Source organism: Coregonus clupeaformis, chromosome 7 (genome assembly GCF_020615455.1).
Source record: "Coregonus clupeaformis isolate EN_2021a chromosome 7, ASM2061545v1, whole genome shotgun sequence".
NCBI classification, from domain to species: Eukaryota; Metazoa; Chordata; class Actinopteri; order Salmoniformes; family Salmonidae; genus Coregonus; species Coregonus clupeaformis.
In genome coordinates this window covers 43,978,460-43,996,683 of record NC_059198.1, presented here as the reverse complement: position 1 = coordinate 43,996,683, position 18,224 = coordinate 43,978,460, and the positions used below count along the sequence as shown (strand labels likewise).

At 43.0% G+C, this 18,224-nt stretch overlaps 1 protein-coding gene across 1 annotated transcript in view; it reads right to left on the bottom strand.

Moving 5' to 3' along the window:
• Nucleotides 1-1,536: 1,536 nt before the first annotated feature.
• Nucleotides 1,537-18,224, bottom strand: part of LOC123491273 (5'-AMP-activated protein kinase subunit gamma-2-like) — a 45,448-nt gene continuing 28,760 nt past the window's right edge. The window contains exon 4 of the mRNA XM_045221548.1: nt 1,537-1,725. Within this exon, the coding sequence (XP_045077483.1) occupies nt 1,537-1,725 (189 nt within the window). The remainder of the gene's footprint in view (nt 1,726-18,224) is intronic.

The following is an 18,224-nucleotide window of genomic DNA, read 5'->3' as shown; positions in this document are numbered from 1 at the left end:
AGCACCTAGGACCATACGTCGGGACTACCGGCCGTGGTGACTCCTTGCTGTCCCCAGTCCGCCTGGCCTTGCTGCTATTCCAGTTTCAACTGTTCTGCCTGCGGTTATGGAACCCCTACCTGTCCCAGACCTGCTGTTTTCAACTCTTAATGATCGGCTATGAAAAGCCAACTGAGATTTATTCCTGATTATTATTTGACCATGCTTGTCACTTATGAACATTTTTGAACATCTTGGCATGGTTCTGTTATAATCTTCACCCGGCACAGCCAGAAGAGGACTGGCCACCCCTCATAGCCTGGTTCCTCTCTAGGTTTCTTCCTAGGTTTTCGCCTTTCTAGGGAGTTTTTCCTAGCCACCGTGCTTCTACACCTGCATTACTAGCTGTTTGGGGTTTTAGGCTGGGTTTCTGTACAGCACTTCGAGATATTAGCTGATGTAAGAAGGGCTATATAAAATAAAATTGATTGATTGATCAAGGACAAGATTGTAGACCTACAAAAGGCTGGAATGGGCTACAAAACCATTGCCAAGCAGCTTGGTGAGAAGGTGACAACAGTTGGTGCGATTATTCGCAAATGGAAGAAACACAAAAGAACTGTCAATCTCCCTCTGCCTTTTTTGTTGTTATTCTGTCTCTCACTGTTCAAATAAACCTACCATTAAAATTATAGACTGATCATTTCTTTGTTAGTGGGCAAACGTACAAAATCAGCAGGGGATCAAATACTTTTTTCCCTCACTGTAGTAATGTTATGAGTTGGGATTATGGTTCATTGTTTAGCTAGCTAGCTAGATGTCTAAACAAAATACTATTATGCAAGTAACCATTTCACTACACCTTCTGTATCCTGTGCATGTGACAAATCAACTCTGATTTTATTTGCTATAGTATGTGTTTACCAGCGACGGTAATGTGAAGAACATGACCTGCACCAAAGTCAAATTAGGATATAACGTTAGGCCAACGAGACAGTGTCCAAGTTCTAAAAGTCTCTGGTAGAATGCCCTGCTTTTACTTAATAATAATAATAATAATAATAATGCCATTTAGCAGAAGCTTTTATCCAAAGCGACATAGTCATCATCATCATTAGAGGTTAATGGAGGCGATTACGATAGGCAAGAGTGCAGACCACATACCTGTAGTCTCATTCTCAGAAACAATTGGATATGTTAGTGTATTGTGAACTGAAATAAATGACTTTAATCCCTTTTCAACATAAGTGCCAAAAACTGATAGTGGGAATAAAATCCATAAACCGCTGAGATGCTTCATAAGTGGGCATGCACAGTAAAATAAAATCAGCAGGAACATTGGTTTGGGGGGGGGGGGCTTTTCCTTGTCAAATCTGAATGAAACAAGCGGAAGTCCTAAAGTGCTTCCTTGCATCGGAGGTCCTTCCTAGGGAATGAGTGCAGCTTTTCCAGCAACACATTCATAATGGGGGAATAATTATAGGTTGGGGCATCTTCCATTATAAGGTCCAATGTGCATAAGTAAACAGTTTTGTATTAGCTGCTGCTGGAGTTGGTTCACTTTGCGTTGTAGTTGGCAAAGCGCTGGTTCAGGGGGTTCTCTGGCGACTTCATCCATTCATTTTTTAACTGTTGCTTGAGCTGCGACAGCCACATGTTGGGGTTCTCTTTTTTAAGGAGGGGCATGTTCAGCTCCTCGTACGCAGCGAACGCTGCCTTCACCCTGCGCTCGGGGTGGCGGTCGAGCTACTTCATCACACTCACAACCGTAAGCTATTTTCTGTAATTGGCTCGCCATTAACTTGTAAATAATTACCTTGTTGTGAGTTTATTTTCCTGTAATAATGAAGACAAATGAGCTAGTGAAGACGTTGTCAGCTATATGATATGGTCATTATTTGAACTGGCTAGCAAGCTAACTTAACATTAGCTAGCTAGCTAGCTAGCTAACAAGCTAGAAACTAACCAAAACATTGTTTAGAAAGTTACTTTTAGTTGCCTGGTTTGCTAGATTGATATATACTAAATTCATTTTTAAAAGGGTGGATTTATTGGTGTTAAAATACACTTGTTATGCTATTTTGGACCACCAGGTTGCTGATGTCATGCAGCCTGTAGTTTTTGTGTTTATACTTTTTCATAACGACAACGACAAGTTTGATGTCGGACAAAAATAGAATGCTCATGATGTCACTGCGACAACTGTCGATAGACGTAGTATAAACCAGCCTTTAGTCTTGAAACCTTTGGTTGTTTAGTGCATGGCCTCACGTGAATCCTTAAAGAGATGTGTGGGGCTACGGCTTAAGAGGGTGTGAACGATGCTGAATGGGTGTAGACAAAGAAGAGCTCTCCAGTAGGTTTACCAAAAGATTCAAGGGCCATTTTCTCAAAAGTGAGGTTACAAGTTGATCAACTTTCACAACAGAATTACTTTCCCATTGTTCCTCAACTGTATTGTATGATATACACTTTTCTAGCTCTGAGTCTCTACTTTTATCTAATGTAAAAAACACAATTTCAAATTTTGCTACATAAGACTGAAACGAGCCGGTCGGTCACAAATGTGGTGGTCAGTGCATAAACTAGTTATGTTGAATATATATTTGATTGAAAACTAACTAGTCTCAGAGTACAGCTAGCGTTGCAAATTAACTCGCTAGCTGAGTTGTTTTATTAGAAAACGGCTGAGATAACTCAAATCCTGTAGCTGGCTAGCAAGTCCACATCGGCGACAATGTTATTGGCAGCAGGTAGCAAGGCACTTAACCCTAATTGCTCCTGTAACTCGCTCTGGATAAAAGCGTCTTCTAAATAACTAAAATGTATTTGGGGAGCGGAAATGTTAGATTAGTCTTTTACTTTCAGGATACATTTAATTGAAGTGTGTGGTTACTACTGGTTATGGATATGAGGCGAGAGAAATTGTCTGCCATGTTTGTTGTTTTGGTCAAGGCTTGGCGTATCAATACTTTGACGTCACGTACTACTTCAGTGAGTGATTAAGCTGTTTTATAATACGTCTTAAAACAAATACTTATTTTATTTTGATACATACATGTTGTGTAGGCATGAATCATCGAAGTTAATGGGTTAGTGAATAAAGACTGTACAGTAAGTAGAGTTTCCTTTGCAGTAGATGCTGTTTCAAGTTTAGTATATTAAATAATATAATAATATGCCATTTAGCAGACGCTTTTATCCAAAGCGACTTACAGTCACGCGTGCATACATTTTTGTGTATGGGTGGTCCCGGGGATCGAACCCACTACCCTGGCGTTACAAGCGCCGTGCTCTACCAGCTGAGCTACAGAGGACCACTGTCCTGTAACTGTAACAGCTACACATATCACTGGGACATTGGAGCACGCACATCAGAACCACTCAGTAAAGGGATGAATACTTCCGAGGGGAACAAATCTTCTCTCACCAATTCTGTAGTCTCCCAAGAAAACCTATCTGATCACGTCTCATTGTTAGTGCCACATTTCTCTGCAAACCACGCATTCAACCTCATCCTGGATCTCCCCACCAATGTCTACGTTCTGTGGCTGATAACGACCAGAGCGAGATGGTTAGCTTTAGAGTTCTTCATCTTCAACCTGGCTGAGTCGGAGATGCTCTACTGCCTGAACAATGCCCAGGCCTTAATTAAAGAATATGTCTTCGTAAACAAATCACTTTTGCATGTGTATGGATTTTTGGATGGTTTTATGACCACTATTCGTTCCATGTTCATATGCTGCATCCGTGTGAAGCGCTACCTAGCGGTGGTCCACCCTGTAACCTTCCTGAAGTACAAACCTCTGAGGTACAGGGTAGGGTGCTCTGGGCTGGTTTGGCTGATGGTGCTTCGGTCCTGCTTGGCTTCCACATTCATGACGTTTACAACACTGGTCTATTACTTCTAGCCGTGTTCTGTGTGAATCTGTTCTGCTGCCTTGCAGTCCTCTGGGCTCTGCAACGCCCCAGACTAGGGGACAGTGAGGGTACAAACCCAATGATGAATCAAATCAGTGATCATCGTGTCTATGGTTGTGAGTTATCTTCCATTGATCCTTATCATCCTTTCTATAAATCACTTAGAATTCGGGAAGGTTATTCTGTCCGCTTACATTGCCTTCTCCATCTCGATCATTACTGGGTGTGTGAAACCACTCCACAGGGCTGGGAAAATTGCCCTGTACCAATACTTCCTGAGGAGAAAGTTTACATCCTGTGTACAACTTATTTGGTAACCCTTTATTTTACAACTCTGTATTTACCAGGTAGTTACTTAGAAATTGCACAGTCACTACTACTATAGTTACAGCTACTTATACAATCAATACTACCGTTACTACAGTCACCGCTACTTCTACTGCAGTAAAGATTACAACTTTTTTCATTACAATAATAATACTTTTAGACATCTGAAGCAAGCACACACATTTTCTTCAGGAAATATAACTAACGCAAAATGTTCTGATGTCATTTGTATTTATTTAATCCTTTGCTTATTGTTAGTTTTTTATTTTGTTTATATTTGTCACGCTTTATGTAACCTAACGTAGCAGGCATAAAAAACACAGCCTGAAACTAGATCCCCTACATACTGGTCTTGACGGCAATAACAAAAATAACTGTAAGATGGAGTGTCGCTTTCCATTTCCCCTGAAAACCGTTGGGGACTCAGCAAAAGCTATGTATGTAATGTAGATTTAATTGTTGAAATGTTCATATGTGTACCTTTTTTAGGTATACTTCTTTTTCCAAACTCTCCTGTGCTGTAGCCCTTTCCTGCAGTCAAATGACCAAATCGCCCTCTAGTGGCCTCATGGGGTAATGTTAATATTTTTCATAATTTCATAATTAATAAACATTTGTTTTTTAACGCAGAAAATCCGATGTTTCTATGTGATGTACAGTGAGGGAAAAAAGTATTTGACCCCTCTGCAAAACATGACTTAGTACTTAGTGGCAAAACCCTTGTTGGCAATCACAGAGGTCAGACGTTTCTTGTAGTTGGCCACCAGGTTTGCACACATCTCAGGAGGGATTTTTGTCCCACTCCTCTTTGCAGATCTTCTCCAAGTCATTAAGGTTTCGAGGCTGACGTTTGGCAACTCGAACCTTCAGCTCCCTCCACAGATTTTCTATGGGATTAAGGTCTGGAGACTGGCTAGGCCACTCCAGGACCTTAATGTGCTTCTTCTTGAGCCACTCCTTTGTTGCCTTGGCCGTGTGTTTTGGGTCATTGTCATGCTGGAATACCCATCCACAACCCATTATCAATGCCCTGGCTGAGGGAAGGAGGTTCTCATCCAAGATTTGACGGTACATGGCCCCGTCCATCGTCCCTTTGATGCTGTGAAGTTGTCCTGTCCCCTTAGCAGAAAAACACCCCGAAAGCATAATGTTTCCACCTCCATGTTTGACGGTAGGGATGTTGTTCTTGGGGTCATAGGCAGCATTCCTCCTCCTCCAAACACGGCAAGTTGAGTTGATGCCAAAGAGCTCGATTTTGGTCTCCTCTGACCACAGCACTTTCACCCAGTTCTCCTCTGAATCATTCAGATGTTCATTGGCAAACTTCAGACGGGCCTGTATATGTGCTTTCTTAAGCAGGGGGACCTTGCGGGCTCTGCAGGATTTCAGTCCTTCACGGCGTAGTGTGTTACCAATTGTTTTCTTGGTGACTATGGTCCCAGCTGCCTTGAGATCATTGACAAGATCCTCCCGTGTAGTTCTGGGCTGATTCCTCACCGTTCTCATGATCATTGCAACTCCACGAGGTGAGATCTTGCATGGAGCCCCAGGCCGAGGGAGATTGTGTTTCTTCTATTTGCGAATAATCGCACCAACTGTTGTCACCTTCTCACCAAGCTGCTTGGCGATGGTCTTGTAGCCCATTCCAGCCTTGTGTAGGTCTACAATGTTGTCCTTGACATCCTTAGAGAGCTCTTTGGTCTTGGCCATGGTGGAGAGTTTGGAATCTGATTGATTGATTGCTTCTGTGGACAGGTGTCTTTTATACAGGTAACAAACTGAGATTAGGAGCACTCCCTTTAAGAGTGTGCTCCTAATCTCAGCTCGATACCTGTATAAAAGACACCTGGGAGCCAGAAATCTTTCTGATTGAGAGGGGGTCAAATACTTATTTCCCTCATTAAAATGCAAATCAATTTATAACATTTTTGACATGTGTTTTTCTGGATGTTTTTGTTGTTATTCTGTCTCTCACTGTTCAAATAAACCTACAATTAAAATTATAGACTGATCATGTCTTTGTCAGTGGGCAAACGTACAAAATCAGCAGGGGATCAAATACTTTTTTCCCTCATTGTATATGGTAGCTCATCAATGCCAACACTTGGTCTGGAATGTAATTACATGCTAGCATGGCAAGTAGCTAATGTTAGCCAGCTGGAGCAAGCTAGGTAGCACCGGTTCTCCATATGAAGTTGAGAAATAGTACATTGTGGGTAGTTCAGAAGATATCCGGAAGTACAGTGGCTTGCGAAAGTATTCACCCCCCTTGGCATTTTTCCTTTTTTGTTGCCTTACAACCTGGAATTAAAACAGGTTTTTTGGGGGTTTGTATAATTTGATTTACACAACATGCCTACCACTTTGAAGATCCATTCTTCAAGGCAAAACTGCTCCAGCTCCTTCAAGTTGGATGGGTTCCGCTGGTGTACAGCAATCTTTAAGTCATACCACAGATTCTCAATTGGATTGAGGTCTGGAATTTGACTAGGCCATTCCAATACATTTAAATGTTTCTCCTTAAACCACTCAAGTGTTGCTTTAGCAGTATGCTTAGGGTTATTGTCCTGCTGGAAGGTGAACCTCTGTCCCAGTCTCAAATCTCTGGAAGACTGAAACAGGTTTCCCTCAGGAATTTCCCTGTATTTAGCGTCATCCATCATTCCTTCAATTCTGACCAGTTTCCCAGTCCCTGCCGGTGAAAAACATCCCCACAGCATGATGCTGCCACCACCATGCTTCACTGTGGGGATGGTGTTCTCGGGGTGATGAGAGGTGTCGGGTTTGCGCCAGACATACCGTTTTCCTTGATGGCCAAAAAGCTCAATTTTAGTCTCATCTGACCAGAGTACCTTCTTCCATATGTTATTTTGGCGAACACCAAACGTGTTTGCTGATTTTTTTTTTTTTAAGCAATGGCTTTTTTCTGGCCACTCTTCCGTAAAGCCCAGCTCTGTGGAGTGTACGGCTTAAAGTGGTCCTATGGACAGATACTCCAATCTCCGCTGTGGAGCTTTGCAGCTCCTTCAGGGTTATCTTTGGTCTCTTTGTTGCCTCTCTGATTAATGCCCTCCTTGCCTGGTCCGTGAGTTTTGGTGGGCGGCCCTCTCTTGGCAGGTTTGTCGTGGTGCCATATTCTTTCCATTTTTTTATAACGGATTTAAAATGATGCTCCGTGGGATATAACCCAACCCTGATCTGTACTTCTCCACAACTTTGTCCCTGACCTGTTTGGAGAGCTCCTTGGTCTTCATGGTGCCCCTTGCTTAGTGGTGTTGCAGACTCTGGGGTCTTTCAGAACAGGTGTATATATACTGAGATCATGTGACAGATCATGTGACACTTAGATTGCACACAGGTGGACTTTATTTAACTAATTATGTGACTTCTGAAGGTAATTGGTTGCACCAGATCATATTTAGGGGCTACATAGCAAAGGGGGTGAATACCCCTATTTTGTTGCATTACAACCTGTAATTTAAATTGATTTTTATTTGGATTTTATGTAATGGACATACACAAAATAGTCCAAATTGGTGAAGTGGAATGGGAAAAAATAACTTGTTTCAAAATAATGGAAAAGTGGTGGAAAAACGACAAGGGGGATGAATACTTTTGCAAGGCACTGTAAGTTAATAAATATGTAAAAAACACAGAACATGTAGTTTTAGGTAACCAGATTGTGTCTACAACTAAGTTACTAAGTCTTTGACCACATTGTGTTGTTACTTTGGTGAGTAAAAACTCATGCTTCCTGCCCTTTAAATACATTTAAAATAAGTGCACACATATTTTCTTCTGGGAATGGACCTTTTTTTTGTTTAATGGGCCACTGGGGAAGGCAATGATGGCAACTACAAGTCGAGATTGACTCTTATTTGCATTTGATTGCCTACTTATCTCAATAGTCTCAGAAAATAGTGAAAATTCATACGCACACCCACCCAAACATTAATGGAGGTGAAGGTGAAGGGTTGAAAGAAACTGCAGCGCGAAAGAGGAACTGGCTGAATCTACATAAGGTCAAAGCCACATTTGTCGTTGCAAAAAATCACTAAGGGAGACTTTAAATCAGTGTGCTAATGCAGGTACTTCCCGTTCTACATTGGGCAATAAATAGTTGCAAGAGGAATAGCCAGCCTTAACAGTGAGTAAAATGACAGAGAGATTGTGTGTGTGCACAGCAGGCGACTGGGAATGAGCTTGGTGGTGTTACATAAGTGTTGCCATTAGCATCAAATCGCCCACAATGCTGCCGACACTGACGCCTTCCATTCTCACACATCCACCACAGTAACATAACCAGAATGCTGTGAAATCATTCTAAACACATTTTCTGTGCTGTCGAATACCCTTTCTCAGTCTCCAATAGTCTATGGGCCGGGGGACTAGGGTCAGTCTGTCCTATCTGGTGTAATTCTCCTGTCTTATCTGGTGTCCTGTGTGATCTTAGGTATGCTCCCTCTAATTCTCCCATATCCCTCCCTCCCTCCCTCCCTCCCTCCCTCCCTCGGACCATGCCTCAGGACTACCTGGCCTGATGGCTCCTGGCTGTCCCCATCCCCAGTCCACCTGGTCATGCTGCTGATCCAATTTCGGAGGTTCTGCCTGCGGCTATGGAACCCTGACCTGTTCACCGGACGTGCTGCCTTGTCCCGAATCTCCCCCTCTCTCAATTCAATTCAATTCAAAGGGCTTTATTGGCATGGGAAACATATGTTTACATTGCCAAAGCAAGTTAAATAGATAATAAACTAAAGTGAAATGACAATCAGAAATGAACAGTAAACATTACACTCACAAAAGTTTCAAAGAAATAGAGACATTCAAATGTTCTTCACTTTTCTTGTGGTAGCAGGTCACAAATCTTGCTGCTGTGATGGCACACTGTGGTATTTCACCTAATCGATATGGGAGTTTATCAAAATTTGATTTCATTTTCGAATTCTTTGTGGGTCTGTGTAATCTGAGGATAAATATGTGTCTCTAATATGGTCATACATTTGGCAGGAGGTTAGGAAGTACAGCTCAGTTTCCACCTCATTTTGTGGGCAGTGTGCACATAGCATATCTTCTCTTGAGAGCCAGGTCTGCCTACGGCAGCCTCTCTTAATTGCAAGGCTATGCTCACTGTGTCTGTACATAGTCAAAGCTTTCCTTGATTTTGGGTCAGTCACAGTGGTCAGATATTCTGCCACTGTGTACTCTCTGTTAAGGACCAAATAGCATTCAAGTTTGCTCTGTTTTTTGGTTAATTCTTTCCAATGTGTCAAGTAATTATCCCAATTGGTTGTGTCCAATTGTGTTGCTGTCCTGAGGCTCTGTGGGGTCTGTTTGTGAACAGAGCACCTGGACCAGCTTTCTTAGGGGACTCTTCTCTAGGTTAATCTCTTTGTAGGTGATGGTTTTGTTATGGAAGGTTTGGGAATCCCTTCCTTTTAGGTGGTTGTAGAATTGAACAGCTCTTTTCTGGATTTTGATAATTAGTGGGTATCATCCTAATTCTGCTCTGCATGCTTTATTTTGTGTTTTATGTTGTACACAGAGGATGTTTTTGCAGAATTTTACATGGAGATTCTCAATTTGGTGTTTGTCCCACTTTGTGAATTCTTGGTTGGTGAGCGGACCCTAGACCTCACAATCATGAAGGGCAATGGGTTCTAGAAATGATTCAAGTATGTTTTGCCAGATCCTAATTGGGATGTCGAATTTCCTTTTGATGGCGTAGAAGGCCCTTCTTGCATTGTCTCTCAGATCATTCACAGCTTTGTGAAAGTTACCTGTGGTGCTGTTGTTTAGAGAGAGCTATGAACCATTTTTTGTGTGCTCTAGGACAACGGTGTCTAGATGGAATTTGTATTTGTGATCCTGTTAACTGGACCTTTTTTGGAACATCTCTCTCTACCTCTACCTCTGTATGCTCGGCAATGAAAAGTCAACTGACATTTACACCTAAGGTGCTGACTTGTTGCACCCTCTATAACCACTGTGATTATTATTTGACCCTGATGGTCATCTATGAACGTTTGAACATCTTGAAGAACGATCTGGCCTTAATAGCCATGTACTCTTATAATCTCCACCCGACACAGCCAGAAGAGGACAGGCCACCCCTCAGAGCCTGGTTCCTCTCCACGTTTCTTCCTAGGTTCATGCCTTTGGAGTTTTTTCTAGCCACTGTGCTTCTACATCTGCATTGCTTGCTCTTCTGGATTTTAGGCTGGGTTTCTGTATAAGCAAGTTGTGACAACTGCTGATGTAAAAAGGGATTTATAAATACACTACCAGTCAAAGGTTTTAGAACACCTACTCATTCAAGGGTTTGTCTTTCTTTTTTCTAACTATTTTTGACATTGTAGAATAATAGTGAAGACGTCAAAACTATGAAATAACACATTTGGAATCATGTAGTAACCAAAAAAGTGTTAAACAAACCAAAATATATTTTATATTTGAGATTCTTCTAAGTAGCCACCCTTCGCCTTGATGACAGCTTTGCACACTCTTGGCATTCTCTCAACCAGCTTCATGAGGTAGTCACCTGGAATACATTTCAATTAACAGGTGTGCCTTCTTAAAAGTTAATTTGTCGAATTTCTTTCCTTCTTAATGCGTTTGAGCCAATCAGTTGTGTTGTGACAAGGTAGGGGGGTATACAGAAGATAGCCCTATTTGGTAAAATACCAATTCCATATTATGGCAAGAACAGCTCAAATAAGCAAAGAGAAATTACAGTACAACATTACTTTAAGACATGAAGGTCAGTCAATACGGAAAACTTCAAGAACTTTGAAAGTTTCTTCAAGTGAAGTCGCAAAAACCATCAAGCGCTATGATGAAACTGGGTCTTATGAGGACCGCCACAGGAATGGAAGACCCAGAGTTACCTCTGCTGCAGAGGATAAGTTCATTAGAGTTACCAGCCTCAGAAATTGCAGCCCAAATAAATGCTTTACAAGTAACAGACACATCTCAACATCAACTGTTCAGAGGGGACTGTGTGAATCAGGCCTTCATGGTTGAATTGCTGAAAAGAAACCACTACTAAAGGACACCAATAAGAAGAAGAGACTTGCTTGGGCCAAGAAACAAGCAATGGACATTAGACCGGTGGAAATTTGTCCTTTGGTCTGGAGTCCAAATTTGAGATTTTTGGTTCCAACCGCCATGTCTTTGTGAGACTCGGTGTGGGTGAACGGATCTCCGCATGTGTATTTCCCACTGTTACGGATACAGGTATCCTGTATGTGTTTTTCCTCTCCTTCTGCCCTAATCACAGGTGTCCTTTGTGTTCCTGATTGGTGGTTGTTGGGGTGTCCCACCTGTCCGACATCCGTTTGTCTGCTGATTGCTGAGGTGGACCAATCAGTGGACATTCCTCTGCATTGCACCACCTGTTTCTGGTTTTTCACTCACACCTCCCATTGTTTTAAAAGCCAGTCAGTTGTGTTTGCTGACAGAGACTATTTTTCGTATGTGAGTATGGATACTGTGATGTCCTGTTTTTTGTGTACTCACTCATTTGCTGGTTACTCTGTATGGTAACTATGTTGTGTGTTTCTGGGAAAAGGGGGATTTAGCAAGTTGCCCTTGGGCATACATTACCCGTAGAAAGAACATTGTCTAAAAACATTAGTTAGACCTGAGCGGACCACCCACTGTATTTTTGTATGGTTAGCAGTAGCTCAGCGGTTCTTGAGGCAGGCAAGATCAGTTTAAGTTTTTTTTTTTTTGGTGGCCTTCCTAAGCCAGGATTCAGACACTGCTAGAACATCAGGGTTGGCAGAGTGTGCTAACACAGTGAATAACTCAAACTTAGGAAGTAGACTTCTGATATTTACATGCAAGAAACCAAGGCTTTTGCGATTACAGAAGTCAGCAAATGATAGCGCCTGGGGAGTAGGAGTGATACTGAGGGCTGCAGGGCCTGGGTTAGCCTCTACATCACCGGAGGAACAGAGGAGGACTAGAATAAGGATTCGGCTATGCTTGGGATCATTGTCCATTTGGAAGACCCATTTGCGACCAAGCTTTAACTTCCTGACTGATGTCTTGAGATGTTGCTTCAATATATCCACATAATTGTCCTTCCTCATGATGCCATCTATTTTGTGAAGTGCACCAGTCCCTCCTGCAGCAAAGCATCCCCACAGCATGATGCTGCCACCCCCGTCCTTCACGGTTGGGATGGTGTTCTTTGGCTTGCAAGGCACCCCCTTTTTCCTCCAAACATAACGATGGTCATTATGGCCAAACAGTTATATTTTTGTTTCATCAGACCAGAGGACATTTCTCAATATTATCTGGTTATGTCGGATATCGGACTCGTTTTACTGTGGATATAGATACTTTTGTACCTGTTTCCTCCAGCATCTTCACAAGGTCCTTTGCTGTTGTTCTGGGATTGATTTGCACTTTTCGCACCAAAATACGTTCATCTCTAGGAGACAGAATGCGTCTACTTCCTGAGCGGTATGACGGCTGCGTGGTTCCATGGTGTTATACTTGCGTACTATTGTTTGTACAGATGAACGTGGTACCTTCAGGCGTTTGGAAATTGCTCCCAAGGATGAACCAGACTTGTGGAGGTCTACAATTTTTGTTCTGAGGTCTTGGCTGATTTCTTTTGATTTCTTCCATGATGTCAAGCAAGGAGGCACTGAGTTTGAAGGTAGACCTTGAAATACATCCACAGGTACACCTCCAACTGACTCAAATGATGTCAATTAGCCTATCAGAAGCTTCTAAAGCCATGACATAATTTCTGGACTTTTCCAAGCTGTTTAAAAGGCACAGTCAACTTATTGTATGTAAACTTCTGACCCACTGGAATTGTGATACAGTGAATTATAAGTGAAATAATCTGTCTGTAAACAATTGCTGGAAAAATTACTTGTGTCATGCACAAAGTAGATGTCCTAACCGACTTGCCAAAACTATAGTTCGTAAACAAGACATTTGTGGAGTGGTTGAAAAACGACTTTTAATGACTCCAACCTAAGTGTATGTACATTTCCAACTTCAACTAACTAGATAGATTAGATAGATTAGATAGATTATGGCCCCGAATCTGCAATATAAATAATAAAATGTAGCTCCGGTAACATGGGTCATATTTCAACAGTTTGGGCTAGAGCAGGGGTTTCCAACCTTTTCTTTCATAAAGGCTACTTCATACCATGTGAGCTACTCATACGCAGCCTGCATATTTTATTATTGTGTAGGCCGAATTTGATGAACAGAAACAAATAACAGCACTGCATACAAAATGCAATCTGTTAGTTATTATATCATATAAACATTAATAATTGAAAATGACAAATTACCCCAATGGATCATGATAATTTTCTGGGGGGGAAAAAAGTGGGGGTGCAAAAACATTCGTTTGCACCCCTATTTTGAAAGTGGGGTTTCAGCTGCTCCGTTTGCTCCATTGCTCAGGCGCCTATGCACCTCACACCATCTCAGGTACCGTAGCACATAGCGACGAGCAGTGGAAAACTAACAACACAACTTGGAGATAGATCACAGATTTCAACAGGAATCACTTTAGTCCATGTCAAATGAGATTTGAAGTTATAAGAGATCATTTTTAAAATTGCAAATGTAAGCTAAAAACTGTGACAGACAAAACAAATGCAAATGTCATTGAACCATAGCAAACAAACAAATGGAATAGAGTACATTTCGGGGGGGGTTAGCAGCAACTTTTCCTCTGGGTCAAGACTTTGTGCAAATGTGAGGTAAACTCTGGAGACACAAATACAAACTCTGCTGAGTCACGATGTCAGTACACACACTAGGCGAGTTACTTTTGCATTGCCCAGTGCTCCGGGTGGGTGGAGATTTAGGACCAACGGAATGGTCTAAACTGCACAAACTCCGCCCACCCGGGCCACCGGGGGATTGCAAAACGAACTCGCCCACTGATGCAGTATGACTCTGCCAGGGGAGGGGCGGATATATATCGACCTATGAAATGACCAGCCTATAAATACCATAGAGAGAAAAGTTGATATTGAACTAAGTTGGACTGTCACATGGTATAAGGTAATTCCAGTGTCTACCCATGTTTTGCCTTCCAGGCCCAATAGCGGAGGTGCATAAAGATAGCAGCCCCCATGCACTTACCACCAATTCCTTCTTTTGCTGAGTTCACTGTATTATACATTTCTCTCAGTTACTTTTTTTTTTTTTATGGTCGTTAGCAGAGTATATAGGATCCCAATTTTAGCTTCCAGACACCCGCAATTAAAAAAAAAAAAAAAGTTAATTGTGCTGTACAAACTCAGTGGATAGTGTTCAAACAATTACATCATATCTGAATTCTCCCATCTTTATGCACCTTCGCCATTGACCATTTTGGTGCCAGAGGGACTGGATGTTGCTCCTGGGTCTGATTAGGGAAATCCAGTGGGAAGTGAGCTGGCAACCAGAAGGTTGCTGGTATCAAATCCTAGATGCCATTGCCTGCCTTTGTGCCCTTGAGCAAGGCACTTAATCCCCGCGAACAACAGCTCCCCGGGCGCCCATTGTGGCAGCCCAAGTCACCACTCCAAAAAAAATGTTATATGTACAGTGAGGGAAAAAAGTATTTGATCCCCTGCTGATTTTGTACGTTTGCCCACTGACAAAGACATGATCAGTCTATAATTTTAATGGTAGGTTTATTTGAACAGTGAGAGACAGAATAACAACAACAAAATCCAGAAAAATGCATGTCAAAAATGTTATAAATTGATTTGCATTTTAAATTAGGGAAATAAGTATTTGACCCCTCTGCAAAACATGACTTAGTACTTGGTGGCAAAACCCTTGTTGGCAATCACAGAGGTCAGACGTTTCTTGTAGTTGGCCACATGGTTTGCACACATCTCAGGAGGGATTTTGTTCCACTACTCTTTGCAGATCTTCTCCAAGTCATTAAGGTTTCGAGGCTGACGTTTGGCAACTCAAACCTTCAGCTCCCACCACAGATTTTCTATGGGATTAAGGTCTGGAGACTGGCTAGGCCACTCCAGGACCTTAATGTGCTTCTTCTTGAGCCACTCCTTTGTTGGCTTCGCCGTGTGTTTTGGGTCATTGTCATGCTGGAATACCCAATCACGACCCATTTTCAATGCCCTGGCCGAGGGAAGGAGGTTCTCACCCAAGATTTGACGGTACATGGCCCCGTCCATCGTCCCTTTGATGCGGTGAAGTTGTCCTGTCCCCTTAGCAGAAAAACACCCCTGTAGTTCTGGGCTGATTCCTCACCGTTCTCATGATCATTGCAACTCCACGAGGTGAGATCTTGCATGGAGCACCAGGCCGAGGGAGATTGACAGTTCTTTTGGGTTTCTTATATTTGCGAATAATCGCACCAACTGTTGTCACCTTCTCACCAAGCTGCTTGGCGATGGTCTTGTAGCCCATTCCAGCCTTGTGTAGGTCTACAATGTTGTCCCTGACATCCTTGGAGAGCTCTTTGGTCTTGGCCATGGTGGAGAGTTTGGAATCTGATTGATTGATTGATTGCTTCTGTAGACAGGTGTCTTTTATACAGGTAACTAGCTGAGATTAGGAGCACTCCCTTTAAGAGTGTGCTCCTAATCTCAGCTCGTTAACTGTATAAAAGACACCTGGGAGCCAGAAATCTTTCTGATTAAGAGGGGGTCAAATACTTATTTCCCTCATTAAAATGCAAATCAATTTATAACATTTTTGACATGCGTTTTTCTGGATTTTTTTGTTGTTATTCTGTCTCTTACTGTTCAAATAAACCTACCATTAAAATTATAGACTGATCATTTCTTTGTCAGTGGGCAAACGTACAAAATCAGCAGGGGATCAAATACTTTTTTCCCTCACTATATGTGTATGTATGTGTGTTTTCGGAGGCGTTGGGTTAGAAGCGTCACCCTAAGGAGGGCCTCTCTCCATGCCACGATAATGCCAAAATAACAGTCATATTCCAGAGATCTACACAAATGGTACTTTAGGTTAAAAAAAAAATGTAAGGCATGTCATCCGCCTATTAAACACTAAACTCATGTACTTGGTCTTGTAGCTCTACTACGTACTCATCTGAAATTAGGCGAATGTAAAGGGATGCAACTGCAAGTCAATGTAAGGAGGGGTTTCTTCTTTGTCTGAAAGCAATGGCTAGCTAGTATGCTAACTATTCTAGCTAACTAACTGGCTGAATAAGTTGACGACGGACTCGCTCAAGCTGTCGGGACTAACCCACAACGTTAGACACGGACACGAATGATCTGCTTGGCGTGTTGACACACTGGTGGTTTGTTGTGGCCGAGTATTGGTGCTAAACCGTGTTGTTGGAGTCCGGCATGCTAGCTGGCTGTGGCGTCTTATGACTAGGTGCCCTGGATGATTTTCACGGAAGAATACTGTACCAAGTTAGCTAGCTGAATAAACTAAGTTAGTCTATTCCTAGAAAACATTGAACCGCTGTAGTTTACAACAATGATAGTTTCTGAGGTGGAAGTTGGGAGAGTTATATTTGGTTGTTGTGGTGAGGGAGGCCCCGCTCTCTCCTTTCCCAGATGTTTAGTTCAATTCATTCCGATCTCCTTTGCATTATTGTAGCCATTTTCTGTAGCCTGTCAACTATGCCTCTGTCTATCCCTGTTCTCTCCTCTCCGCACAGGCTATACAAACGCCTCACACCGCGTGGCTGCTGCCTCTCTAACCTGGTGGTCCCTGCACGCACCACCCTCGTGGAGTTCTAGGTCTCAGGCAGCCTCTGGAACTGCCGTTCTGCTGCCAACAAGGCAGAGTTCATCTCAGCCTATGCTACCCTCCAGTCCCTCGACTTCTTGGCGCTGACGGAAACATGGATTACCACAGAAAACACTGCTACTCCTACTGCTCTCTCCTCGTCTGACCATGTGTTCTCGCATACCCCGAGAGCATCTGGTCAGCGGGGTGGTGGCACAGGAATCCTCATCTCTCCCAAGTGGACATTCTCTATTTTTCCCCTGACCCATCTGTCTTTCTCCTCATTTGAATTCCATGCTGTCACAGTCACTAGCCCATTTAAGCTTAACATCCTTGTCATTTATCGCCCTCCAGGTTCCCTTGGAGAGTTCATCAATGAGCTTGACGCCTTGATAAGTTCCGTTCCTGAGGATGGCTCACCCCTCACAGTTCTGGGGGACTTCAACCTCCCTACGTCTACCTTTAACTCATTTCTCTCTGTCTCCTTCTTTACACTCCTCTCCTCTTTTGACCTCACCCTCTCACCGTCCCCCCCTACTCACAAGGCAGGCAATACGCTTGAACTCATCTTTACTAGATGCTGTTCTTCTACTAATCTCACTGCAACTCCCCTCCATGTCTCCGACCACTACTTTGTATCCTTTTCTCTCTCGCTCTCCTCCAACACTACTCACTCTGCCCCTACTCAGATGGTAATGCGCCGTCGCAACCTTCGCTCTCTCTCTCCCGCTACTCTCTCCTCTTCCATCCTATCATCTCTTCCCTCTGCTCAATCCTTCTCCCTCCAATCTCCTGATTCTGCCTCCTCAACCCTCCTCTCCTCCCTTTCTGCATCCTTTGACTCTCTATGTCCCTTATCCTCCCGGCCGGCTCGGTCCTCCCCTCCAGCTCCATGGCTTGATGACTCATTGCGAGCTCACAGAACAGGGAAATGGAGGAAAACTAGACTCCCTGCGGACCTGGCATCTTTTCACTCCCTCCTCTCTACATTTTCTTCATCTGTTTCTGCTGCTAAGGCCACTTTCTACCACTCTAAATTCCAAGCATTTGCCTCTAACCCTAGGAAGCTCTTTGCCACCTTCTCCTCCCTGCTGAATCCCCCCCCCCCCCCCCCTCCCTCTCTGTGGATGACTTCGTCAACCATTTTGAAAAGAAGGTTGACGACATCCGATCCTCGTTTGTTAAGTCAAACGACACTGCTGTTCCTGCTCACACTGCCCTACCCTATGCTTTGACTTCTTTCTCCCCTCTCTCTCCAGATAAAATCTTGCGACTTG